Here is a 27,105-nt window from a genome sequence, read left to right as displayed (position 1 = left end):
AGACTACATGAACTTCTAATTCTGTTTATCGTGTGCTTCCTCTAGATATCATAGTCTGTTTGCTTCATGTGGTGTTTGGGACTGAAGCAAAAACGGAAGCTTCTTGACTCAATTAATTTCTGCTTAGTCAGGCTTTTTTTGGACGCAAGAGTTTTTTTACAGAATTCCTTTGCATGCAGGTTTTGTGGTTGGTCATTCTATCTGCTAGCTGCATTACAACCCAAGTTAGGGACAAGAATATAAAATTGCCAACTTTGACGTATCCTGTGATGTTATCTGATCATCTTGCTACCATATCTATGCTCAGAACATCTTGTTTTTCAAGTATGGTTCTCACTGTGTACTCCGTTCTGATCATGAGATTAAGTAAAAAGTTGTTGCACACACTTACTGGATCACAGACATTTTTAGCCATGGATCCATGATGTCCTGATGGTTGAGGATCTTGACAGGCTTACCTGTTTATGTAGCGATATCTAAGCGAGATGTGCATAAAATGTTTTTATGTACTATAGCAGGACTGCAACTATGCCAACCTGCAGTTCTTTCATTTCCTAAGGAACAAACTGGTTTTGTTTAGAAGAAATTTGGGTGTGCAGCTCTCCCCTTTTCAGTGATATTATCGTATTTGAAAAGCATGCCAGAGAAGGGTGCAGTGGGCTTCCACTCAGCAGCTTAGCAGCAGTGGTACATGCTAATCATGGGTGTATTGGTATGTTACTACAGCAGTCCCACTGAATGTGCTCTTGGAGCTAGAAAAACTCCCCACAATCTGATACTTCCACAACCCTTATAACCCACACACCCTTTGTAAAAGTACTAATGTACTGTTAGTGGAGTTTATCCTGTGCACTGAAATGTTCCGGCACAAGAAATAGGATATTATGTTAATCACAGGAGTTGATGATCCCTGGGTCATTGCCTCTGGACATCCTCATCAAATTGTGGATGCAGGTGATAAAACGTATATTATTCCAAGTGCTGCCTTTCTGCCGCATTAAAGCAACTCATATGGAAAGAAACTATTAATGTCTTAAGGCTTATAAAACCCCGTACTCTTAATAGAAGATTCTTAATCAGGTCAATCGCATGTACACATGTGGCACATTACTAATTTCCCTATAACAATGTAAGATATTCACTGATTTGTCCTTGTCTCCAGCTTAGAACATGCCAATCACTCTCAATAGCGCAGAGGTCTCTGCTGGTCTTGCCTAAATTTAAGCAGATATGTAAATGGGAACAAAAATTCACCCACAAAAAAATCTGTCAAATGAAATATTGAAAAGCTGGTTGAGTACCTAAAATAAACTCTCCCTTTAAATTTTGTTGGATGAGGTGAAGATTGGTGATAAATTGATATTAAATTAGATTTTACTGTACAGATTTTTAGCTTGGATGTTTAATAAGGCAAGACGAAGCACGGACCGTTTCCTCTTCATTAAATAATCTGGTTTCATCACAAACTATTTGTTTACAGGAGAAGTAGCTTTGTCTGTAAGTCAGATGAGCAATCTGGGCTTGAGGGCTGTGATGCAGCTGTGCTTCACCAATGAAGTGTGATTTCCACCATTTAGCATCAGCCAGGAGGGACACCTGCCATAAGAGGCAATTGGGAAAATTGTTGAAGTCTTCAAGAAGGGACAAGAAGAATGAATACTATTTGTGGTGTGAGGCAGTACAAGTAGTGGGCAATTCTTTTGTAGTGTAAATTGTTTCTAATGGAAGACTTAAATTCAAATTTTATGTATCCTTATCTGCTCTGACACCCCTCTGTCTGTAGTTTAATCTTCTTTGAACCTGAAATTACTCTACATTTCTTTCTAATATCTTGGTAGACTTTGGCAGGGCAGTTCAACTTGATCAACCACACTTTTGGTGAAAGATGGTTTTGCTCAGAATTGAGCACCAGCTGTCAGTGAGGGATCTCAGCAATGAGTTATGGGTTACCTTCATTTCAGCTAAAGCAAGGCTTGTGTGTTCCAACAAATACTGTGATAAACCAGGGTACGCTCAGTTGGCATAGTCAAGTCTCATTAGAACCAATGCCATCATACTACTCAAAACACCACTAAAATGACTAAGAAACGTCCTTGCCCCAAACACTCTATGCTCCTCAGTTTCATGGGCTCTTGAATTTTTTTTTGCTGTGCCTTAGAGTGAATTTTCCTCTTGCATTATCCATTTATTAAAACTGTATTTTTACTATTGATTTTTCCAGTTGTTTTTAAATCATTGCACTTATGGCTTGTATGTTTTGTTTGTTAAAGTTGGAATACAAGATTTCAAGGCCACCTTACGTCGTGTTGTAATTTGTACAGCTTTTCCCCATTCACTGAGTAACTCTTGCCTACTTTGTTTATGTTGCAAGTTGTGATCTAAGAAGTATATGAAAGGGTATATTTGTGGAAAGAGGGGGTGTGTTTGTGTTTTCACCAAAGTGTTGTCAAGGCCTAGGTGTGGTCGTGAAGCAGCCTTATGACTGGAATAACCTATGAAAGTTTTCTGGTTTGGTGGATAAAGTTCAGTGTTTGCCTAATTGTTGGTCACTCCGCGTTTCCACTCTTTGTATCCTTTACTTACATGTGAATTGGTGCCATTCAGGAGTCTGTACAGAGGCTAGTGGTTGGGTGCTTTCTCTGCAGCACAGGTGAGGTTTATTGGTGCTCTGTAGACTTTGACAACTGTGAGTAAAACCTGCATTACAAGCAAGTATCTTGGGTTTCAGACTGTCCCTTAATGTAGATTTTCTACTAATCTGCCATAGAGTTTTTCATTTGGGCGATAATTGACAACTCTTGCATTGCACATTTTGGACCTACTCACAAAGGCCTTTTGGAGTAAATAAAGTAGTATTCCTATAGTACTCTCATGTACCCTTACATGGCCTTGTGAATTGTCCTCAGTCTACCGAAAAATGTTAATAAAATTGGAATATTCAGGCAATACTTGTATACAGTTGGTTCAAAATAGAAAGGGCTGTGCTCTCTTTGCACTTTTGTTAAGAGGGAGGTGGGCATTTTGGGACCAGTTCTCAAAAGCATGAAGACTACGTACAAGAGTTGTCCGTTTAGTACTATTGTTATTTCCCGTGCTTACAAATGCTCTTGTGAATCGGCCCCTTGCAGTTGCAAGCGAAATGTCAAGAAATAATAGTCCAACTTTGTGTTTTTGTTTCAGCTGCCTACTACCTCCCACGGCATCTTCCTCCGAACCCCACTTACTCCCATCTTTATCCTTCTCCGTACCTCATCAGAGGATACCCGGACACAGCTGCCATGGAGAACAGGCAGACCATCATCAACGACTATATTACCTCTCAGCAAATGCACCAAAACGCAGCTGCCACGGCCATGGCGCAGCAAGCTGACATGCTGCGCGGACTATCGCCCCGGGATCCCTCGTTGGCCCTCAGCTATCCAGCAGGTCATCGAAGTATGAAAAACTAACCACAACTGCCTGTGTGCTTTTCTGCAGAGTTGTTTTCGTGACTCATGTGCTGCTTTCTTGTCTGATTTGATGCTTGTTAGCTTGTTGAGTTCTCCTGAACGTCTGGTACCTGGAGTGACATAAAACTGAGAATTGCCACTATGCTTGTCTGAAAATCACTCTTTCCAGTCCCCACTCTATAACTGTGATGTTAATTTTTACACATTAAGACCCTCTACCTGTGGAATGCTGGGAAGAATCCCCTTTTGCCCCCTTCTTTTAGTAGTCCTCTGCATTGCACGATTGATTGGTGGGTGCAAGGATGAGTAAAGGCATGAATACATGCGTTGAGTGGCTGTATACCGATGGTTGGAGGAATAGCATATCCCTTGTCTCAACCTACACCTTTAGCCTTCCTCTGCTTCACACGATTGACATCTGGATGCTAGGTGACTCTTGAATGAATGACTGTACACCTGAGTGAATGGCTTTGTATAAGCAGTTGGGTGAATGCCAATGATTATAACTACAGAGTCAAGAAGTTTAGGTTTTTTAATCCCTCTATGCATATGCAGAAAACAACCAGGGCCTCATCGTGGTAGCCTTCTTTGGCGCAGCGGACCTGTTTTATGCACCCATGGGGCATAAAGTGAATTCACATAACCTGAAATTTACTACCTTATTTTCAGACAGCACATCTCAGAAAGAGCAAATCTTTTTCACTGTTTCCGAGGTGTACTTCTGAAAGTAAAGCACTAACTCAGAGAAATAAGGTGGGTCAATTAATTTGTTTTACGCCCTGCTGCCGCATAAAACAGGCCCTACTCCAAAAAAGACCATCATTGTAGGGTGAGAAGTCTCTTTATCGCCTAGCTGCTCAATTTATGAATTCTAAGGTCTTCCCTGGTTGATACACTTGAAGCAATGCTTCGCACGTCATGTGATCACTTTGAGGGAGTCGTGGCTGCGACTGGCATAGCTGCATCCTAGAAATTGCATTTCTCTAGCCAATCCAAACCGCCCCATTCTGACATTGTGTAGCCCGTGATGAGTATATTCTAAACAGGAGTCAGTTCTATATAGCTTTCTACCTGCAAGACCATGGGGTCCTCCTTTTTTTATAGCAACAAACAAAAAATATTTCCCTTTTGTGCTTATTTCTTTCTTGAACACATCCAAACCTTCCTTCTGAACTTAGTGTCCCTAATAGAATTGAAACTTTCCTTCACGATTGCTAGGAAATAATTCATTCTTGTTCAGGTACATTGTTTCATATCCCAAGTTTGAACCTTTTTCGTTGCTTGTATTTTGAAGCTGGTGTGTGCTGCTTGTAGACTACCAGCTCTTTGTTCCTGTTGTGCTTGCTGGGGTGCAATTGCTTTTACATCCTAACAAGTTAATCTGATTTGCTCTCCAGGAATAATTGATTTGGCCCAAGTACCCCATTTACCCGTACTTGTCCCCCAAGGCCCCGGAGGATCCCCTGCGTCCTTGGATCGCATGGCTGCATACATGCAGGCGGCACCCCAGACCTTCAGCAGCAGACACAGCAGCTCTCCCCTCTCCCCAGGTAAGGCAGGCAATAGTTTCAGATTCCAGAGGTCAAGGATTTTATTTACTTTGGGTATTTTAACCTTTCTTTCTAAACAGTGTCAAATATTGACTGGACGAGGGTAAAGTTTTGAAATTCACTATGAAGTTGGCACTCCTTACCAAGCTTGCCATATTTGTTGAGTTTGCCCACCTCACTCCACTTCACTTGTACCACAAAGCTATCTTTCTCTTGAACAAGAAAGTTTCCACTTAATACTTTATTTGCAACACAATGTTCTTACCGAAAAAATGTTTGCAAGAAAATTATCTGTCTAGAATTATTTGCAATGTTTTACTCCTGTAAGCCAACTTTTATAGGACACTTTCTAGAACTAGGTTTTTAAATGTGCAAAATTTACTAATGTTCATGTAGGTTGGAAAGTTAAACAAACATTGCCAAGGATGCTATTTTTTATATCCTTAATTGGAAACCTCCACAATATGCACACATTAAAAAAATAAAATAAAAAAAAGAACTGACTCAGAAGCCTACGCTCACCAGACCCGGCACTGGAGTGCACTACTTTTCTGATAGCTTGGACATATGATCAGGCAAAATGTCCCATCTTGCAGTACAGGATAGCCAGTGGGTGAAGTTGGCTGTCCAGTTGCCTGATACGGTACCCTACGGTGGGTGCAAGCTTAATGTAAATGACACCTGAATAGACTAATGTATGAGGAGGGCTGACCAAAAGCCCCTGTGTGCATGTTTATAGTTTATTTATTTATTGTTGAAAACATAACACTAGTGAATCAGCTAAAGCTGTCTTTGGGCAACCCCTAAAAAGCCTCAACTGCAAGAGCTACTCAAGAAGTCCTAGGGACCAGCTATTTATGCATTTTAAATATTCCTGAGTTTGTACTATAGTAGTTGAAGTACTTTAAAGAGGGATTCCTCTTTGAACACTGATAGCAAATATTATTGTCACATTATTCGATACTAATTTGGTTGAGGTCAGAAAGAAAGACTTTTGAACCTACCTGCTGGGATTAAAAATCTAGTCACTGATAAGGAGCAACCCGATGATGAAGCATGCCCCTTAATATGGGTAAGGGTTTGTCTTCCTGTTAAGTAAGCCCTTCAGGAAGACCTAGGTTAGTTCTCAAATGATCAAATAACCTAATCACAGCAATTAGTACATAGGGTTTGTGTTTATACATTGTGAATTGACAGAAAAACTATTGGAGGTCTTCCGCTGTTCCGATTCGGTCAGTATCATTAAATCTTTAGACTACAGAAAAAATTATATGGCAGGCAATGTATGATGCTTGGAGGCATGTGTTTAACACTTTGTTCATATGATTAGCTCTATATTATGACCTATGAAAACTCCCAGCTTCTCCTAACCTACAATTTTGAATCAAAGGCAATGAGAGGTTAAGAGAATTACACACTCAATTAAGCACATAAGTTGGACCTGAACTTAAAACTCCTAAATCTAAGTTAATTGCTGGCATGTCCTTTGTTTCATGAAGGCATCTAGACCATATTTCAAGGTCACCACTAATTATTAAAGGATTGCTCTTTAGCATCATGATATGTAAATTGTTCCCATATGGATATCTTTAAAATGTGGCACAGATATGTCCTTCTTGGAGTCCTTCCTGGATCTACGTTTGACATCCCGTTCTGAAGTACTTTGCCTTCCAAGACTGCCTTATGTTGTTTGCCCTTGAGCATGTTACTGCTCTAGGTCCTCAACAATTACTGCACCTGGAGCACGGTGGAGAATCATTTGTAGACCCTCTTGGTTGAAGATCTCTCGGTTGAAGAGTAAGTAAATGTTGTATTTAATTTCCAAAGTCTGTCAAAACAATCTCCACCTGTGGTAAAAATCAGTAAATTTGCCTTGGCAATATGCCTGATTTTGTTCCAGCTCTCAGTGTTAGGTGAACTATTGTCAACACTACTGTGTTTTTGGTCGGCCTTAAAACATATAGTTTTCTTTTTAGTAAGTTACTTGAGGCCAGTTCCATGTACCCTGCAAGTAATAAAAATCATGCCCCTTGGAAGGAGGAATAACAATGTTTCATATGCTCTGGCTGCGCTGTTGTATGACTCCAGAAGGTTGATCCAGCTCCTTTCCTATCCCAGCAGGCCCCACACACGTTTCCAAAGCATCCGGAGCATCAGTTTATGAACGCGACCGAGAAAGAGATCGGGAAAGAGAGCGGGAAAGGGACCGTGAAAGGGATCGAGAGAGGGATAAAAATACGCCGACGGCCTCTAATGTTGAGCATGCTCCGATATGGCGGCCAGGTAACCCCAGCATAGGCCCAGGTTATCAAAATGCTGTGTTTGTGTGTCATCTGAAGGCTTGTACCAATGCGATGCTTGGTATTGGATCAGATATCAGAAATCCATATGTCAGATATGTCCACCTACTGGAATTCTCAAACAGTGGGTGTTTTTCCCCCTTTTCTTCTGTTTTTCAGGTACAGAGCAAAGCAGCGGTCGCTTGTCCTCACATTCGCACAGCCATCAACCCACCCCAGCTTCTCCTCGCACGCAGCATGAAAACATCCAGCAGCGCCCAAGCGTTCTGCACAATACAGGCATGAAAAACATCATGACCTCCAGTGAGAGCACCACTCCATCCGTCTTGCGGTACCTATTCACGTTTTACTTTGTACTTTGCTTTAAACAGCGCAACAGTTGTAGGTGACGAAATGCCTGTAATGAGGGTGAAAAGGCGATTAGGGGGAGGGCATCATTAGTTTTTTTTTTTTTTATATATAAAGAGCGACACTCACTGTGGGGCAGATCCCGGCATTGAGAATGAGTCTGTGTTTGCTCTGGTGTGAACTGTTTGAAAATCCTACTGCATATTCTGTTTTTACATCATGTGCGAGCTGATAAGTCATGTAATGTTTTCTTGCAAGAGAGAATAATCTGACCTCCTTTTTTGTCCCAAGTCAACAAATGGCAAAGGGTGTAAAGGTCAACAGTCCCCCCCCCCCCCACTTCTCCACATTGCTCACAGTAGCAGCCCAATCCATGCTTAACTCACCTACAGCAAACTAATGTACTGTAGCCTCAATGCCAGGCCTGCCTTCAAACATCCCACTCACTCCCAGTTGGTGCCTGGATTAAAACCAAGGTCTTGAGCATACTGTGACAAATGCTTTGTATACCTGCAGAAACTGGCACCACACAATGTACCAGTTACAGCCCTTCACTCACCATGTCCATTTGATCACTCCACAATCATTTGAGAGTATGAAACAGCAAAAGATCACTGGGACCAAACGGACCACGGGTCTGGAATGCTCCCAGTGTGAACTTGAGATCCTAACTGAACTACGTGTGGCGCAGGACGCTTTTGGAATCTGTATCATTTACACTTTCATTCACCTGAGTAAAACATGGAACCAGGGGTGGTTAATTGCCCTTCTATGTGGAGTCTAAACTCCCCTCCCTGTCACTCTGTGTATCTGTTCACCAATCTGTCAGGTGCTCTGAAGTAACCAAAGGAACTCACAAAGAAATTCAGGAAACTTTTTAATAAATGAATAAAACAAAACAGTAATTAGGTGCTAATGTTTTTGTAGAGTAGTATTTTTCTAAAACTCCGTTGTTCGATGGCATATGTTGCTGCAGATACACATGTTTGGCACAGTCCGCTGCCTGGTGCTGCATATGATATTTTTCTGAAGTTAGGGCTTGTAACAAACGTTTATGAAGACAGTTCTTGTATGACAAGAATCACAATTATGAGTTACTCCTTGACCACTGTTTTGATCTCAGAACACCCAGAGAATGAGTCTCTGGGTGTTCTAAGATCACTAGAGGCTCTTTAGTCATTGAAAGAAGCTGCCATTTTGGATGTTGAAACATCATGGTCCAGCTGTTAGGTCAGGTCAGTCCAGTGCACAGAGTTGGGACATTCTTCACATTTTTCTGAGTACAAAACTTCTGTTAAGCTAATCAGTAAACCTAGGGAGGATGCATGATCGGGGGACTGGTAACGATAAACACCTACAAAACACTTTTGGTACTTACGAAACACTTTTTTTAGGTGTTTTTTACTTGATATTACATATCTTGTTTTTCCTTTTGTTGTTTAAGATCTTCTGTCTCAACCACGTCACCGGTCCGATCATCTGGGTTCTCTTCAGCCGTGCATCGAACGATGGGCCCAGCTGACTGTCACCCCCCTATACTTGAGCCAGCCATTTTGCAGAAGGAGCCATCAAGAGGGCGTGAAACCAAATCCGAGCGCATTAGGACTGAAAACAACATGTTCAGCTCAAAGCCGCCAAGCGGGGCGAATGTAGAACAGTCCTCGCCATCGCCCTCAAAGTCCATGGAGTCCAGGCCGCTGCCTTCCACTGGGCCAAGCTCTGCACATCAGTATAGCAGCGCACAGGCGAAAAAACAGCCTCACCAGCCCCTGGAACAGACTGCAGCTTCGGCCAATGAGCAGCACAATAGGGAAAAGAATCAAAGTAAATCCTTTTCCATGCAGGAACTGGAGCTCCGATCACTCGGTAAGACCACCATGACAGCGGCCAACTTCATAGACGCGATTATCATGCGTCAAATTACTTGCGATAATGGGAAGCGAGAAAGAACCTCGCTAAATACCGACTCCACTAGTGATGGTAAGACATTGGGGGACTGGTAGTGTCTGGCCTACATTTTTTTAGTTTTTTTTTTTTTTTTTTTTTAGATTGCACGTTCTGGTGATTGGCTTTTTCAGCTTTCTGATTTTTATTTTTAATCATTTGTGGATTTACTCTTTAATTAACTTTTATTTAAAAAAAATAAGAGATCAGCTCTGCCTTTTTTTTTTATTCATTCTCTTTCTTTTTTGCCAATTCGTGCTTTGCCAGTCTTGTGAATGCAATTGGGGATTGAAGCGGTGGTCACGGGTGTAAGGGCTTTGGAACGGACGCTCAGTTGCTGCTTTGTGTGCAGTTCGCAAATAAGATCTGTATGCTCTAGACGTTGCACCCATTCATTTACATGGCTTTAATTGCATTTGAAGGAAGGGGATTTTGCTATCTATATGACATTCTGTTGAAAGAATACTGCTTTGTAAATTTGTTTTTGGGCTACTATGCTGGTACACTTTCTACCTACTAAACCCCGAGGGCAGGCACAAGCTGGCCTTGCTGGCATTGGTAACCTATGGTCCTTTTGTGGCATTTGAAAACAGGCATCACATAGATGATATTGCATCAGTGCTGTCATAAACATTTGGAAAGCCAGACCTTGGACTGCTGACAGGTGCTGCAGTGCCATAGGAACGTCAGATTGTGTGCTATGCAAGCGCCTATCAAAAGATGTACAGCAATAACACATGCATACTAGAACAGCCACCTACAGCTTTCAGTGGTCTCCTTCTATGCTAGCACCTTGAAACATGCGTTACTTTGTGGGTTGCACTCACAAGAGTCCAGTCAGTGCCAGGATGGGAACTTTGACACAAATCTAGGATTGCTCCTGGCAGAAGGCAGCACCTGTCTGCTGAGGCAAGCGTGAGAGAACAGTAGAGAGTCTCCAGTAAGAACCTTTTTTTAGCAGCCATGTTTTGAAGATTGTCCACGCTGTACCTCAAGTTCAGTCTGGTAGCAGCAATCCGCAACACGTCTGTTTATTTACTGTTGTTTAGATGCCACATTATGAGCATAGGAGTCATGAAGGGGAAGCTGGAAAGTGAGACATTCACGGGGCACTGAGATAACAATAGCACCAGGACGACCATCCCAAAGAGATGGTGTTGGGTTCTGCTGAAACATAAGATTGTTCCCCTCATGTTGAGGAGTAAAGGGGACAAGTTTGTGGCAAGTCTGTGAGTGTGATTTTAAACACTGACGTAAACCAGAGTGTAGTGTATTCCTTCATTTTTTTTGCATTCTATCTCAAATTGATACATATGGAAAATGTCACTTACCCAGTGTACATCTGTTCGTGGCATGAGACGCTGCAGCTTCACATGCTGTGCATTATCCTGCCATCTAGTGTTGGGCTAGTCATGAGACCGAGGGACTCCTCCCTTTCGGCTCCATTGTGCATGGGCGTCGACTCCATCTTAGATTGTTTTTCCCGCAGAGGGTGAGGTAGGAGTTGTGTATATATTAAAGGTGGCCATGCAATGGAGTATGTATGTATGTACAGAATATGTCTAAAAGTGATATACATTTACAAATGTACAAGTTTCATCAACATATAATATATAATTTTCATTAACTTAAACGGCTACAGGCTCCTGGGGAGGCTGGAGGGCGCATGTGAATCTGCGTCTCATGCCACGAACAGATGTACACTGGGTAAGTGACATTTTCCGTTCGATGGCATGTGTAGCTGCAGCTACACATGCTGTGCATAGACTAGTAAGCAGTTACCTCCCCAAAAGCGGTGGCTTAGCCTGTAGGAGTTGAAGTTGTTTGAAATAATGTTCGTAATACTGCCTGTCCTACTGTGGCTTGTTGTGTTGTTAACACATCTACACAGTGATGTTTTGTGAATGTATGAGGCGTAGACGATGTGGCTGCCTTACAGATTTCTGTCATAGGTATATTTCCTAGAAAGGCCATTGTGGCGCCTTTCTTTCTTGTGGAGTGCGCCTTTGGCGTAATAGGCAGGTCTCTCTTTGCTTTAACATAGCAAGTTTGAATACATTTCACTATCCACCTGGCAATGCCTTGTTTGGATATTGGATTTCCTGCATGCGGTTTTTGGAAGGCTACAAACAATTGTTTTGTCTTGCGAAATTGTTTTGTCCTGTCAATGTAATACATTAGTGCACTTTTGATGTCTAATGTATGTAATGCTCTTTCGGCTACTGATTCTGGTTGTGGAAAAAAGACTGGGAGTTCCACTGTTTGGTTTAGGTGGAACGGTGATATAACTTTTGGTAAAAATTTGGGATTTGTGCGTAGAACCACTTTGTGTATTTGTATAAAGGGTCCTTGTATAGTAAATGCTTGTATTTCACTTACTCTTCTAAGAGATGTGATAGCGATTAGGAAGGCTACTTTCCAGGTTAAGTATTGCATCTCACAAGAGTGCATGGGTTCAAATATTGAGGTTCCATGAGGGAACTGGTGGTGTTCTTGGGGGTATGATTCTCTTTAGACCCTCCATAAATGCTTTGATGACTGGGATTCTAAAGAGTGATGTTGAATGTGTAATCTGCAGATAGGCAGATATTGCTGTGAGATGTATTTTAATGGAAGAAAAGGCTAGATTTGATTTTTGTAAGTGTAATAAGTAGCTTACAATATTTTTTGCAGACTCATGTAGTGGTTGAATTTGATTATTATGGCAGTAATAAACAAATCTTTTCCATTTATTTGCGTAACAATGTCTTGTAGTAGGTTTCCTCGCTTGTTTAATGACCTCCTTACATTCTTGTGTAAGGTCTAAATGTCCAAATTCTAAGACTTCAGGAGCCAGATTGCTAGATTGAGCGATGCTGGATTCGGGTGTCTGATCTGTTGTTTGTGTTGAGTTAACAGATCTGGTCTGTTTGGTAGTTTGATATGAGGTACTACTGACAGATCTAGTAGTGTTGTGTACCATGGCTGGCGAGCCCAAGTTGGTGCTATTAGTATTAGTTTGAGTTTGTTTTGACTCAATTTGTTTACTAGATACGGAAGTGGGAGAGGGGGAAAAGCGTAAGCAAATATCCCTGACCAACTCATCCATAACGCATTGCCTTTGGAGTGAGGGTGTGCATACCTGGATGCGAAGCTTTGGCATTTTGTGTTTTCTTTTGTTGCAAATAGGTCTATTCGTGGTGTTCCCCAGTTTCGAAAGTAAGTTTGTAGTACCTGGGGATGAATTTCCCATTCGTGGGTTTGTTGGTGATCTCGACTAAGATTGTCGGCTAACTGGTTTTGAATTCCTGGGATGTACTGTGCTATTAGGCGAATGTGATTGTGAATCGCCCAATGCCAAATCTTTTGTGCTAAGAGACACAGCTGTGATAAGTGTGTCCCTCCCTGTTTGTTTAGGTAATACATTGTTGTCATGTTGTCTGTTTTGACAAGAATGTGTTTGTGGGCTATTAACGGTTGAAATGCTTTCAATGCTAGAAATACTGCTAGTAGTTCTAGATGATTTATATGAAGTTGGCTTTGTTGAGCGTCCCATTGTCCCTGTATGCTGTGCTGGTTGAGGTGTGCCCCCCACCTGGAAGCATCTGTTGTGATCACGTATTGAGGCACAGGGTCTTGGAATGGCCGCCCTCGGTTTAAATTTATAGAATTCCACCATTGAAGCGAGGAGTGTGTTTGGCGGTCTATCAGCACTAGATCTTGAAGTTGACCCTGTGCTTGTGTCCATTGTGTTGCTAGGCACTGTTGTAAGGGCCGCATGTGTAGTCTTGCGTTTGGGACAATGGCTATGCATGAAGACATCATGCCTAGAAGTTTCATTACAAACCTTACTTGATAGTGTTGGTTTGGGTGCATGTTTAGTATTACATTGTGGAATGTTTGTACCCTTTGTGGACTTGGAGTGGCAATCCCTTTTTGTGTGTTGATTGTTGCTCCTAAGTATTGTTGTATTTGACACAGTAGTAGATGTGATTTTTGGTAATTTATTGAGAACCCTAGTTTGTGAAGGGTTTATATGATGTATTTTGTGTGTTGAAGACACTGTTGCTGAGTGCTGGTTTTTATTAACCAATCGTCTAAGTAAGGGAATACGTGCATGTGCTGTCTCCTGATATGTGCAGCTACTACCGCAAGGCATTTTGTGAATACTCTTGGTGCTGTTGTTATCCCGAATGGTAACACTTTGAATTGGTAATGTACGCCTTGGATTACAAACCTTAAGTATTTCCTGTGGGAAGGATGTATGGGTATGTGGAAGTAAGCATCCTTGAGATCTAATGTTGACATGTAGTCCTGTTGTTTGAGCAAGGGAATCACATCTTGAAGTGTTACCATGTGAAAGTTATCTGATTTGATGTAAAGGTCTAGTGTTCTGAGGTCTAATATGGGTCTCAGTGTTTTGTCCTTTTTTGGAATTAGGAAATACAGGGAGTAAACACCTGTTCCTTTTTGATGGTTGGGTACTAGTTCTATTGCTTCTTTTTGTAACAACGCTTGGACTTCTAGTTGTAACAGATCTAAGTGCTGTTTGGACATGTTGTGTGCTCTTGGAGGCACATTTGGTGGTAATTGTAGGAATTCTATGCAATAACCATGTTGGATAATGGCTAGGACCCACGAGTCCGTAGTTATGTGTTTCCAATTTTGGTAATAATCTGTGAGTCTCACCCCCCCCCCCCCCCCCCACCAACTGGTGTTGTGTGTTGGGGGTTTGTGACGTTGGAGTCACTGTTTAGTTTGTGGAGTTTTTGGGCTTTGGAATTTCCCTCTTGTTTTAGGGAACTGTCCACCCCTATATTGTCCCCGAAAGCCTCCTCTTTGGTATTGGCCCTGGTATGTGGGTCTGGTCTGTGAGGTAGAAGGCTCTGTGCTTTGGGCCCTAAACCCCCCTCTAAAGTGTGGCTTCCTAAAAGTGCCTCTGCTCAGTGGGGAGTAGAGCGTGCCCATGGCTTTGGCCGTATCAGTGTCTTTCTGTAGTTTGTCTATCGCTGTATCGACCTCCGGCCCAAACAACTGTTGTCTGTTGAAAGGCATATTCAGCACAGCCTGCTGGATCTCTGGCTTAAATCCGGAGGTACGTAGCCACGCGTGTCTCCGAATGGTGACTGCTGTGTTTACTGTTCTGGCAGCCGTGTCTGCTGAGTCCATTGCGGACCTGATTTGATTGTTGGAGATGGTTTGGCCCTCCTCCACAACCTGTTGGGCACGCTTTTGGAACTCTTTGGGAAGGTGTTCAATGAAATGTTGCATTTCGTCCCATCTTGCCAATAGAGCCTGTGAATTGGCAATTCGCCATTGATTGGCCGCCTGTGCTGCCACCCTTTTTCCCGCAGCATCGAATTTTTGACTTTCGTTGTCGGATGGTGGTGCGTCCCCAGAAGTCTGTGAGTTTGCCCTTTTCCTGGCTGCTCCTACTACCACTGAGTCAGGAGTTAGCTGTTGCGTAATGTACACAGGGTCCCTAGGGGGAGGTTTACACTTTTTCTCCACCCTAGGTGTGATGGCTCTGCTCTTGACTGGGTCTTGAGACACTTGTTTAGCGTGTTTTAACATGCCTGGTAACATTGGCAAACTTTGGTATTGGCTATGTGTTGATGACAGGGTATTGAACAAGAAGTCATCTTCTATAGGTTCTGCATGCAATGCTACGTTATGAAAGGTAGCTGCCCTGGAAACCACCTGCATGTAAGCAGTACTGTCTTCTGGTAGTGATGGCCTTGCCGGGTAGCAATCCGTTCTATTATCAGAGACTGGTGTATCGTACAGATCCCATGCATCTGGGTCATCTTGGCTCATCCCTGTGTGCGTTGGTGACTCCACCATTGGGGGTGTTGTTATTGGGGATAGATGTGGTGAGTGCAGTGGCGATGGCTGTGGAGAAAACTGTGGTGGTGTTTTTTCTTTAGCCACTTTTGGTTTTGGCTGCGTTTCCGCCTCATGGAATGCGAGCTTCCGCTTCATCTTAATTGGAGGAACTGTACTTATTTTCCCTGTGTCTTTCTGTATATGAAGCCTCCTCTGGGTATGGTCTGGCTCTCCCATCCCCAGTTCTTGTCCAAACCTGTGGGCTTGTAATTGTGATGAAAGGCCCTGTTCGTCCGTATAGGAGCTTTGTTTCGGCCCAGAGGCTGGGTGTTTCGGCACCGAAACCTTTTCTGTAGTCTTTTTCGGCTCCGAAGAAACCTTTTTGGATTTCGGGGTGCTGATTTCTCGGTGTCAGATCTGCTCGGAGCCGGTATCTCGGTGCCGAGTATAATCAGAGCCGGTATCTCGGCCGGAGTCGGATGTCTTCGGCTGCTGTGAGGCCTTTTTCGGTGCCGATGCTTGGTCACCATGCTTTCGGGTAAAGCCATGGCCTGTTGGCGTCCCCTGGGCCTTCATAATTTTGGAGTGAGTTTTTGCCGGGGCTCGTTTACTCACAGTTTGTTGCCTCTCCGGCTGCTCACTCTCGGGCTCGTCCGAGACCGAATCTGGAATGGAGAATGTCTCCTCTTCTTCGACGTCGGGGTGTCCAGCCGGCGTCGACGCCATTTGAAGCCTTCGAGCTCTCCGGTCCCGCAGCGTCTTCTTCGACCGAAATGCCCGACAAGCCTTGCACGTATCCTCTTTGTGTTCGGGGGACAAACACAAATTACAGACCAAATGCTGGTCTGTATAAGGATACTTAGCGTGGAATTTGGGGCAGAAGCGGAATGGGGTCCGTTCCATGAGCCTTGAAGACGCACGAGGTCGGGCCGACCAGGCCCCGCCGAGGAGTGGAAGCCCCGAAGGGCTGCCGGAGCTCTTCTTTTCTTCGGTGTCGATGTGCTATTACTAACCCGATACCGAGCGCAAACAATACCGTCAAATTTTCCGATTGTTAACTAACTTTTCCGAACCGAAACACGGAGCGAAGAGGAACATGTCCGAACCCGATGGCGGGGAAAAAAACAATCTAAGATGGAGTCGACGCCCATTCACAATGGAGCCGAAAGGGAGGAGTCCCTCGGTCTTGCGACTTGAAAAGACTTCTTCGAAGAAAATTAACTTGTAACACTCCGAGCCCAACATATATTCATACACATACTGGGGGAACATCTATGTAGTCTCACTCCTCCCAAAGGTTCAAAAGCAATGAAAAGGTGGCCTTGGGTTGAATTTAAAACCCATACTTGCAGACATTGAGTGCATATTTTCATTTTGTCATATCAGTATTACTTTTTAGCAAAACACTGCTTTATTGAGTTGCACTCAGCAAAAACTGTGAATGTTATATTTGGTCTAAATATGAAAAAATAACATAATGCATGTGATACTTCATCCACATAGCTGCGGACTAGAGTGCCCAGATAAATTGGCTGGTCATAGTCTTCTGTCTAGGATTAAGGTTGTCTGCTTCAGGAGCAACTCTTGATTTACTATAAAGGAAAGGTTTGGCTTCTGCAACGTTTTGCTAGACTGATAGTTCAAACTTTCTCCGGTGGTTTGCAAGAATATCCAGTGAGCAGATCATGAGTAAATGTCTCCGGTTGTGAAGTGGGTTTCGGATGCAACAAATGGAGCCACTAATTTGTCTACTTGAGTATTGCAAGCCTTTCCCCTACTATGGTTGCACGATGCTTTGAAATTAATATCTGCAAATACGAATCTGAAGGCTATTGCAGCACGTTAAAATAGCGCAGAGCACCCATTTCTTTGTCAGTTGGATCTTCACATTTTCTCCTTCTTATAAATGCACATCATTTTTATGAACTCTGTTTCATACGTGCATGCAAAGTATCATGCCCTGTAGCTGTGAAACAATCTACTTGGTATCCAGTGCTTCTACAAAGGGGAAAGAGTTATATGCAGACTGATTTTAAAGTACTGCATAAACCTCTAGAGAGAACAGGTGCTATTGCCTAACTGACTGAATTATGATTCATCCCTGAGTATTATTAATTTCTCTCAGTGAAGCCTGAGGTCTCGTCGAGTAAGGTAGAATGCTCTGTTTCTTCTCTAGATGCATGACGTTGCACATAGATCCACCATCCGTCTGTGCTTGCTGCATTTTTTCTCTCATCAATATCCATTTTGTTCAAGGCGAGAGTGCATTTTTGTTTCCCTGGAACGAAGACAGAACATATCTTTTTTCCAAAATACAACTCTTTGAAGATTAGCATTATTCCATATTGGCAACCCATCCTTATTTCTGTTAAAATCATTCTTTGGGATGAGGTTCAAGGGTAGACACAGCTTTTTCCACACTCTTCTTTGCTAACTGTTTGATTTGAGCCTGGCTCGACTCTAAGCGGTCAGTGTTTCCAAGTCCAATGTACTTGGAAATTGTTTCCCGAGTCGTGGACTAGGGAGAGAGTGAAGCAATTACGTATCACTCGTAACTCAATGAGTCCTAGCTGATGAACCGTACCCTGTTAGCCGGTTTCACCTTCTGGTCATTGTCTTTCTCTGGCTGGCACTTCAGGAACTCACCAGTGAAAATCATTAAGGGATGGGGGGTGTAGGGGCTGTAAAACTGATGAGCCAAGATAGTCCCAACCAAAACAGTCCCAACCAAAACTCCCTCTTGAGTTTCTCAGTTCATTTTAGTACCCTATGTCATTGAATATCCAGTGCTAGCCAACAAGTGTGTTTGCTCTTATGAATGAGTAATAGCCGCAGTCAATGGTATTAACAAATGCTGTTTGTGAGCTGCAGCTGTGTGCCAAAGACTTGGCAAATGTTGCATAAAAAAAATAGTATAAATGAAGAGTAAAACTTTTAAGAACACAAGGTGGACCCAGAGTCCTACCTCCTCCTGCACAGCTCGCAGTCTGTCTATTGTAATCCAAGCAAGTTGTTTCAGGGGCACGGTTACGAGGAAAAGGGACTCTTCAGGCTTGTTTGTTGCAGGAATATGCACACTTCACAGGAGAGAATAAGGGATTAGGAATATACATGGTGTGTTGTAGTCATCACAAAGAAGTTCAAGAATGGCAACATCTGTATCTGCACTGTGTATGTTGCTGTTTTCAGTAAGACTTGGTTTGGAAGGTGGAGGATAGTCAGTGGGTGAAGCTGGGATGCACTGCTGAAAAACATAAGTTTGATGACTGCAAACGCCAGGTCTTGCATGAAAGACTTACCATCAGGTTACTAGTTACACTTCTGACTAGTTGGAGTGCTGGTTTGGGGGAATTTGAAATCATTAGCTTTAATTCACTAAATCAGGATACTGTGAAAATTGTAAGAAAGATGTTTGAACCTTTAGTTCACTTCATAAACTGTGATCAGCAAGGGAAGGGCACTGGACCACCCCTTGGGGCAGCTTTGTAAGAGCACTAGTGCTTCACAGCTGGTCAGGGACAAACAGACTAATGTACACACCCTTTTCGGTGTTGCAAAGCCTGTGGTTTGAAAAAAAATCAAGGGGGTTGCAACCGCAAAATGGCTTTGTATTAAGTACTCAACTTATTTTGTGATTTAGGTACGGATTACTGAATTGCCAAATGGGTGTAGAAACCCATAACAAATCACTGTTTGGAAAAGGAGTGTTGACGGCACCCTTTACAAATAGGAATACATTAAGGTATGTACCAATGTTTTGCAAATGAGATCTGTACGCAAAATATTGAACTTTTTCTGACACCTCAAATGAGGTGGTAACTTACTCATAAACACATAACCACCCCATTTTCTGGGGGAAGGAACATTGACTCTCCTCCAGAACAGAAATACTATTGATAGTGATGCAAGAAAGAATGCAGCAAGCACCAGCACAGATGGGTGGGAAATATGAACGTTATTAAAAAGTTAGTTGAGAAGTATGCCTTGGTCCTTGGGGTGACTACCAACTCACAAAATACCTTTTTCTTTTTAAATGCAGCCCACTTCCTATAAAGAAAACAGGCAGCGTTTAAAATACATAGTTGACTTTATTTAAAATGCAATTACAGGCATGGTGGTCTGCTCACCCCAGCAGGACACCATCCTTATGACAACATCCAATCGTGGTGACTCACAATTTATCATTTACCTTATGAATATTAATGAGGTGAGTCTCATTGCGATCCACTACAACTGAGAATTTTGTAAATGTACCTACTACATAAGAATCCCTTTCCATTCAGAAAAAAGTTGGTGTGCAATTACTGTTTTGCGATTGGAAATTTCAGACATGCCCAAAATTGGGAAAACCTATCAACCTAGACTAACCTACTAAAACCCCATCTGCTAATTACTATGTCCAACTCAGATTTGTTGCAGTCATCATAGTGGTGACACCATAGAATTTACAAATCTGTAGATAGAAAGGGGTAGGATCAGAGGAAAAGATATGACTCAATTATTTGAATACATTAATAACAAATTAGATTTTAAACAAAAATATGGACATATAATTTAACAATGATAGACGTCCAGTTAGTGTTGCTGTCAGCTTTGTGGTGCTGGACATAGATTTGTATCTGTTACATAAAAGCTTGAGACTTAGCAACGTACTGTATTGTGCTTTGGAGATTTCATCGTCATGTTGTTTTAGAGGCAGTCCATGTAGAAGTGGCCCGTAAGTACTAAATAAAGAATAGAGCGGTTTGGTGACAAAGTGCTAGTACTTGGTTGCAGCAGAAAACTCCCAAATGTTTCAATAAAGGAATTACTCTTAACAACTCTATTGACATCAAGTGTATTGTTGTTCCAAACCACAAAACCCAATTTGCTGTACTTTTCAAAATGCCATCTTCAGCATTCATTGTCTCTATACTTAATCTAAAATTTTTAGGAAGGTACCGAAATAGTGTTTTATTGGAGCTGTCAGCTCAGTGTAGGGCCTCATCCCCTTCATGTTCCTTTTTTTGCTAAACATTTATGCATTCAGCTACCTACTTTGTCAGCCACCAACTCCTTAATCCTATTTGAAGTCCAGTAATTTAATTTACTTCTTGTAGAAATTCTCTAGTGATCTAAGCATGAACCCTCCATTTTAGAAATCAATGTACATCCATTGATATGTCCTTCACATACTTGATCTGCATAACTCATTTAAGAGTTTATCAAAGGTAGACAATTATTAATTTATAATCTGGTATAGTGCAAGATAGGTCTCCAGGCAATTATGTCCAAGTCCAAAGGATTCCAGGTCATTCATGGGCTAACAAAGCTATTAACTCCTTTCAGAGCGGTTCACCCACAGGTTCTGTTCTTGGAGCATCAGACTTAAAAATGAACTGCCAATCTTCCATTTAAATCTTAATCCTGCATTTGGTGCTTGTTTAAATGTGGGAGCCAAATGCCCCCTTTGTTCTTTCCAAGACATTTAATGCCAACATGCAACTGGAAGAAATCGCAATGAAGTTCAGAATTAGAGGACATATATTGGATGCAGCCTGTGACACAGTTTGATGTCTGTTGTGCTCACGAGACAGGTCACCCTTAATATCCATCTGCTTGTCTTCACCTGATGTGTTTCCCTTCATAACATAGAAACCTGGTCCTCAATAAATGAGAGTTGAATTTGGGTTGGTAAATTATCATAATGGTCATAGATATGCGGAGGTCACTAGGAACCACTCAGGGGTGAAATGGGACTCAATGGCACATCTTAAGCGTTAGAGAACATATTAAACTGTGAGCATGAGAATGGAGAACATATGTTAAATCTGAACAAATCCATGAATGGGAAGTTAGCATTGCACTCCTAACACCACAACTGTCTCCTTGGAAAGAAACTAGTCACCCTGTATGTAGTTTGATGATTAGTTTTGTAAGCAAAATGTTTGTTTCAAGTAGCAGTAGAAGAAGATCATAAGATGTGATTTTACAGGAAACAGTACAGTTCTATGACGTTTTGTAGTTACCAGGTAAAATGCAAGGCGATTGTTGGTGGTCTTGTTTCCAGTGGGGCCTAGGGCTGTTATGGCTGGTCTCAATCTCTCTTTAAATCCTGACACTTTGGTGGATCATTTCCAATCTGTATTAGACATATGCAACAGAAATGGTGCTGGCCTAAGCACTCCGAAATATAGCTAACATCCATGCACCTACATTGTTATTATTGCTAATGGCTCAAGTAATTAAAGCTACAGATGCCCAAAGGCCGTATAGAGCCGAAGCTCCTAATTCTGGTCCTATTGGTGTATATACTGAGCTTAATTGTCTCCATGACGTAATGCCTCAGCACGTACAGTAAAGGTACTTCTACCTGTTGGACCTGGGCCTTTTTACAAGGTCATCCCCAAACTGTTTGCCTTCACCCTCCTGTTTTTCTGACTCTCTTTTGTTGGATTTAGGATCATGGCACTTTACCACGGCTGATCAGTGTTAAAGTGCATGTCCTCTCTCCTTTAAACTTGGTATGATTGGCTTACACCTGTTTGGAACATTTAATTTACCTAAAAGGCCCTTATTCAGTGGTATACCATATAGCCAGGGCCTGTAAATTAAATGCTAGTAGTGGGCCTGGAGCACAGTGTGCGCCACTCACAGAAGTAGTCTTACAAGCCTGTCTCAGGCCTGCCACTGCAAGGCCTGCATGTGCAGTTTTCTGCCACATTATCTTGGCATCTAAAATTACTTACCAAGCCCGGAACTATCCTTTTACTATATATAGGTCACCTCTAAGGTAGGACATGTGCCTTCATTGCATGGCATGTCAGGGGTGTGGAATTTATTAAAATATCTACTCGTCCATAGAACAGGCTGCTTCATAAATCTACTTGTACTGTAAAAAAAAGTGTACTTGTCGCTTTGGTGCCATACAGTGCAGCAACAAATCATGGCAGCAATCTCATTATATAAGAGCTCTGATATTAGCTTCTCTGAATATGCCAGGACTAATGCTATAATAGGGCTTGAATACTAGCAATTTCCTTATTTTGCCACCTTTCTGCAGATCTACAAACTGGTGCTGGAGGTAGCGGTAAGCAGAAGTTCCAGGGTTGGAATGTCCTTTTGAGTCTGTGCAAACCTACCAACTTGCATGTTTTAAGGGTTTTCACCAGCTCTTCTCTAATCTCCCCCCATCCCGAGAAAGGTTAGAAATTTACTCCTGACAAGGGCAGAAGTAAAGCTTTTTCTGGGTAGGAAAAAAAGTGGTTAAGTGTTTAGAGGGGAAAGTGAACTTGTAAATTCTCAGCAGATCTTCGCATGAGCAAACCTACACACACCTATTTACTCGTGCTAAAATACGGTTCCCAAATATTCTAGGAGTACAATTTCCTGGTCTGTTCTTGTAAATTAATGAAATATGGAAATCTGCACTAATACAATGACATATACCATATGTGCGCTTTTGTAATCTCCTTTAATAATTGGGCCCCTAATTGGGTCTGGCGTTAACCAAGGCCTTTGGTTTTTATTAAAATTCTCTGTCTCTCTCTCTCTCTCTGCAAGTTATAGCAACCTGCTCTTTCCCAAGGAGTATATCTGAATTCAAAGTAGTTTTGTTCAGTGCCAGGACCTACTTTGCCAATGTGTGCTTTTGCTTTGTGGGAATGTTTGTTACTATGATGAGGGCCGGCAGCTCCCACAACAATAAAGGTTTACAAAACCCATGTCAAATTAAGACATGCATTGACAAAGCCATAAGCAGGGCCACTGGAATTATGTGTCAGGAGAGAGTCAAATTTTGCAGCAGGGTTGAGTAAATTATGCAGTAACAAAAGGCAAATTATGCTTTCTAATGCAGCACATTTTGTAATAGTATTACTTCATTGTTTTGTCGTTTTTCAACTTGGTAACGCTCTCTGGGCATTTGTTGCACCTCAGTATTACCAGTTTAATTTCCAGATGTAGCAATAAGCAATAGAAAAGTGACCAATTCAGCTTTGCAAAGGGCCTTTCACTGAGTGGCAACATGTGTCTTCACATTTATAGTAACTTGTGAACTGATTAAGCTAGAATCATTTTTTGTTAAAATCTGCAAATTATGCGGCAGATGATGGATTTTGTGGCAAATTCAACACATCTATAATAATGCAAAAATCACCACAGCCTCACAATTGCAAAATTCCAGTGACGTGCTTGTTTATTTTCATGTTTCCCATAATTGTGTTGAAACTAGTTGCACTGACTTTCCTTTATGTATTTTTTTTTTTAGTTACTGCCATGCCTTAACAAATTTTACTAAATGATGCTGCAAAGAAATGGTACCTAAAATGTAACAGTAATTTTGCAAAACATTTTTTTACTAGTTGCATTTTTTGTGAACATTTTTTTTTTTTTTAAACAAAGAATCATCAGTCTTTCTTTCAAACTCCTGCAAATATTTGCGTCTAATCAGAGAGCATTCTGGGAGCGTTATATGAAGCCTCACATTATTAAACTTTTCAAACTTGTGTGTACACATTTCTTTTACCGGAACTGCTTTTAGTAGTGCAGTTCGAACTCACAACATTTATTTACAACACTCACACTAATAATAAAGGCTTTGCATTAATGACCATAAATACAAGTTGGAACAGCATTAACATATGGACAGAAATATTACCTCAACTGCAGACAATTTTCTTCCCTGCTCCATAATGTAAACTGGCAGCCACATAGTTTGTGCTGCAGGGGGTTGGGCCTGCCTGCTCCTGTGTGACCTATCCCCAAGGAGCCCAGAGCCAGGATGGGGTGCTGTCTTCTGCCCCTTGTGGTTGTTAGGTCCAACGCTGTGTAGAAGTGCTGTCTTTTTAAATTCCTAACATGTGGAGAGCACCTGATGTCTCATAAAAACTAGTGTGTGGAGAGCGCTTTATTTTTAACTTCCTCCAGGAGTGTGGAATTTCACAAAATACCTACTTATCCATGGAACAAGTTCCTTCATTAATCTACTTGTCATGTAAAAAAAAAATCCACTAGACCCCCTTGGTGCCATATAGTCAGATGACAAATTATGGCAGCAGTCTCATTATATAAGAGCTCTGATAATAGCCTCTCTGATTATGCCAGGGCTCATACTATTGTAGGGCTTGAGTGCTAGCAATGCCCTTTTTTTTGTATATTTCGACTAGTCTACATGCTGAGACTGGAGTTGGGGGTAAGCATTAGTTATAGGGTTGTGATATCCTTTAGAGTCTGTGCAAACCTACTACACTTGCAAGAATTTTACCAATTCTTCTGTAATCTTTTTCCCATACAGAGAAAGGTTGGAAATTTAGTCGTGACAAGAGCAGAAGTGAAACGTTTTCCAGGGTTGGGAAAAAAGGTTGTAAACGTTCAACAAATTTTCGCGTATTTGCTTGTGCTAAATTGCAGTTCACAAATATTTTGTAGGAGTAGGATTTCCTGGACTACTTCTGAAAACTCTTGTGAATTTGTGAAAGCCATAAATCTAATGCAAGGGCATATACCATGCGTGCACTTTCGTGATTTTCTTTAAGAATTGGGACCCTAATTGGTTATCCAAGACCTTTTGTTTTTATTAAAATTGTATCTCTTACCACTTCACTGTGAGTGGCTGCATTGTAGTCTTTCACAAGGAGCATACTGGCACATGAAGTAGTTTTATTCAGTGCTCTGAATTACTATGGCAAGGTGTGCTTCTTGAGACCAAAACAATTTTTGCCAATGTTTATCATGGTGAGAGCCCGGCATCTCCCACAACAATAACGTTTTATTTAAAAAAATGACAAAGCCAAAAGGCTGACCGCCAATGGCAGACCTGTTGGCTTTGCCTATGCTTGTTTATTTTCATGTTTCTTATAGTATTGTTGGGGCTGGTTACACTGATTTTCCAATATGATTTTTTTAAATACTAGCATGCACATTTTACTAAATGATGCTTCAAAGAGATGGTACCTAAATTTCATAGTAGTTTAGCAACACATTTATTCCCTTGTTGCATTTTTTGGGAACATTTTATTTTGAAAGCAATGAATCACCAATCTTGCTTTCAAGCTTGTGCAGATATTTGCATCAAACCATAGAGCATGCTGGGAGCATTATACGTAGCCCCTATATTGTTAAACATTTCATGTGTGTACACATTTTTATACTGGAACCACTGTCAGCAATGCCGTCCGAGCTTTTTTTGTGGAGTCCTCACCCTAATAATAAAGACTTTGCATTATTGAACCATAAATTAGAGTTTGAACAGCATTAACATATGGACATAAATATTACCTTACCTGCTAACAGTGCCCTTCCCTGATCCATAATGTGGTACTGTAAACTGACAGCCGAAGGGGTTGTGCTGGGGGAGGAGGGGTTGGGCCTACTTGTCTCAAGGACAAAATAAACATGAAAACCTGTTGTCCTTAACCACAAACAATATGTCTTGGGCGCTGGGCTATAGGAATTCCACATCTCTGTTCCTCATGTGTTCCCTGGTGTGTGAGGGGGCCTGTTTTATTAATCCCCTGGCAATGAGGAGTGCCTGGGACTGACCCGTGCTCCCCCTGCGCTGCGATCTACTGACCGTGACAGCGCCGAGGGAAGTCCTGGGTTTATAGTCCTGTTGGGTCTCCTACACAGCAGTGCAGTCTCTCAGGAATCTGCCGGTAGGCCCTCCAGCGCATCCCTCACCCCTCTTCAGGACAGGAAAGGTGAGTAAACGTACATGGGGTGGCTGTGCAGAGCCACCAGCACCCACAGTGGATGAGCAGGGGAGCCCTGAAGACTGCCTCCATCCTTCTGATGTTGGTAAGTTGTGGACTGCCCAGGGAGGCTACTCTGCGGCTGTAGTAGCTGCCCAGCCTCCCCCTCCTCTAGGGGAGAAGCCGCATATGCCATTAGAGGCGTTGCCTGGGTAACGAGGAAGCTGCCGGTTACATGACCACAAGAACACTCTTGGAGGGACCCCCTTGCATGAGGCTATCACTGCATGAGGAAGGGAATCGCTCTTTTGAGGTATTTCAAATGTAATGCAACCTTTTGTACACCTGGTAGCACAAACGCAGCGTATTGGAACTAACAGAAGTGCTGGTGCGCTGTATCTAGGTGCCACCTGCACTGATGGCAGCCTTTGTCGTTTTACAAGTTTTTCTATTGCTTTTCATGTTCTTGGGTTGATAGTTGGATCACTGGCCGCAACTTATGCCGTGACCTCTAGTACGCTATTTTGGGGTCTCTTACTTATATGCAAAATGGACACCATTTCAGCACCCACCTGATATACACAATGTGTTTATCCATAATCAAGGGTGTGTACCACACCCTGAAAATCTGAAACATGCCAGTATATCTTGCACTACGAGGATAGTGAGGGTGATCTCAGAATTTACATAGTGTGTACAGTGCCCCTGTGTTGATGAGCGGCAGTAGCTCCAATGTGTTCTTTCATGATCGGGAGCCTGGGTACTGTCTTTTTTGGTATAATATACACAGGAATGTTTTCTTTGGTGATGGCGGGCAGTAGCTTCCTGGTAGCATTCATTATTATGTTTGAGACAATTTCCTAGTGGCAAAGGGGACACTGATTTATGTTGTATTGATCAAAAGTGCTATGGATAATATACTTCATATTCTTATATAACACTGTGTGGGGTCTCTTCGGTGGTGTACTTATTGTGTCACTGATGTGTGTGTTGTGCAAACACTTACACATTGCCTCTGGGATAAGCCTGACTGCTCGGT

General features: G+C 42.1%; 1 protein-coding gene across 11 annotated transcripts in view; it reads left to right on the top strand.

The window, feature by feature from the left end:
- NCOR2 (nuclear receptor corepressor 2) overlaps positions 1 to 27,105 on the top strand; it is a 1,084,598-nt gene that overhangs the window by 955,955 nt on the left and 101,538 nt on the right. For 7 of the 11 annotated variants that reach the window (XM_069215021.1, XM_069215024.1, XM_069215026.1 and 4 more), the window contains 5 exons: positions 3,181 to 3,435; positions 4,847 to 4,999; positions 7,118 to 7,282; positions 7,459 to 7,630; positions 9,092 to 9,627. In XM_069215021.1, coding sequence (XP_069071122.1) covers positions 3,181 to 3,435; positions 4,847 to 4,999; positions 7,118 to 7,282; positions 7,459 to 7,630; positions 9,092 to 9,627 — 1,281 coding nt within the window. The remainder of the gene's footprint in view (positions 1 to 3,180; positions 3,436 to 4,846; positions 5,000 to 7,117; positions 7,283 to 7,458; positions 7,631 to 9,091; positions 9,628 to 27,105) is intronic. The other 4 variants (XM_069215028.1, XM_069215025.1, XM_069215023.1 and 1 more) reach the window with 3 other exon arrangements.

This window comes from Pleurodeles waltl, chromosome 11 (assembly GCF_031143425.1).
Source record: "Pleurodeles waltl isolate 20211129_DDA chromosome 11, aPleWal1.hap1.20221129, whole genome shotgun sequence".
NCBI lineage: Eukaryota > Metazoa > Chordata > Amphibia > Caudata > Salamandridae > Pleurodeles > Pleurodeles waltl.
The sequence above is the reverse complement of the archived record's forward strand: the minus strand, read 5'-3'. Positions and strand labels throughout refer to the sequence as shown.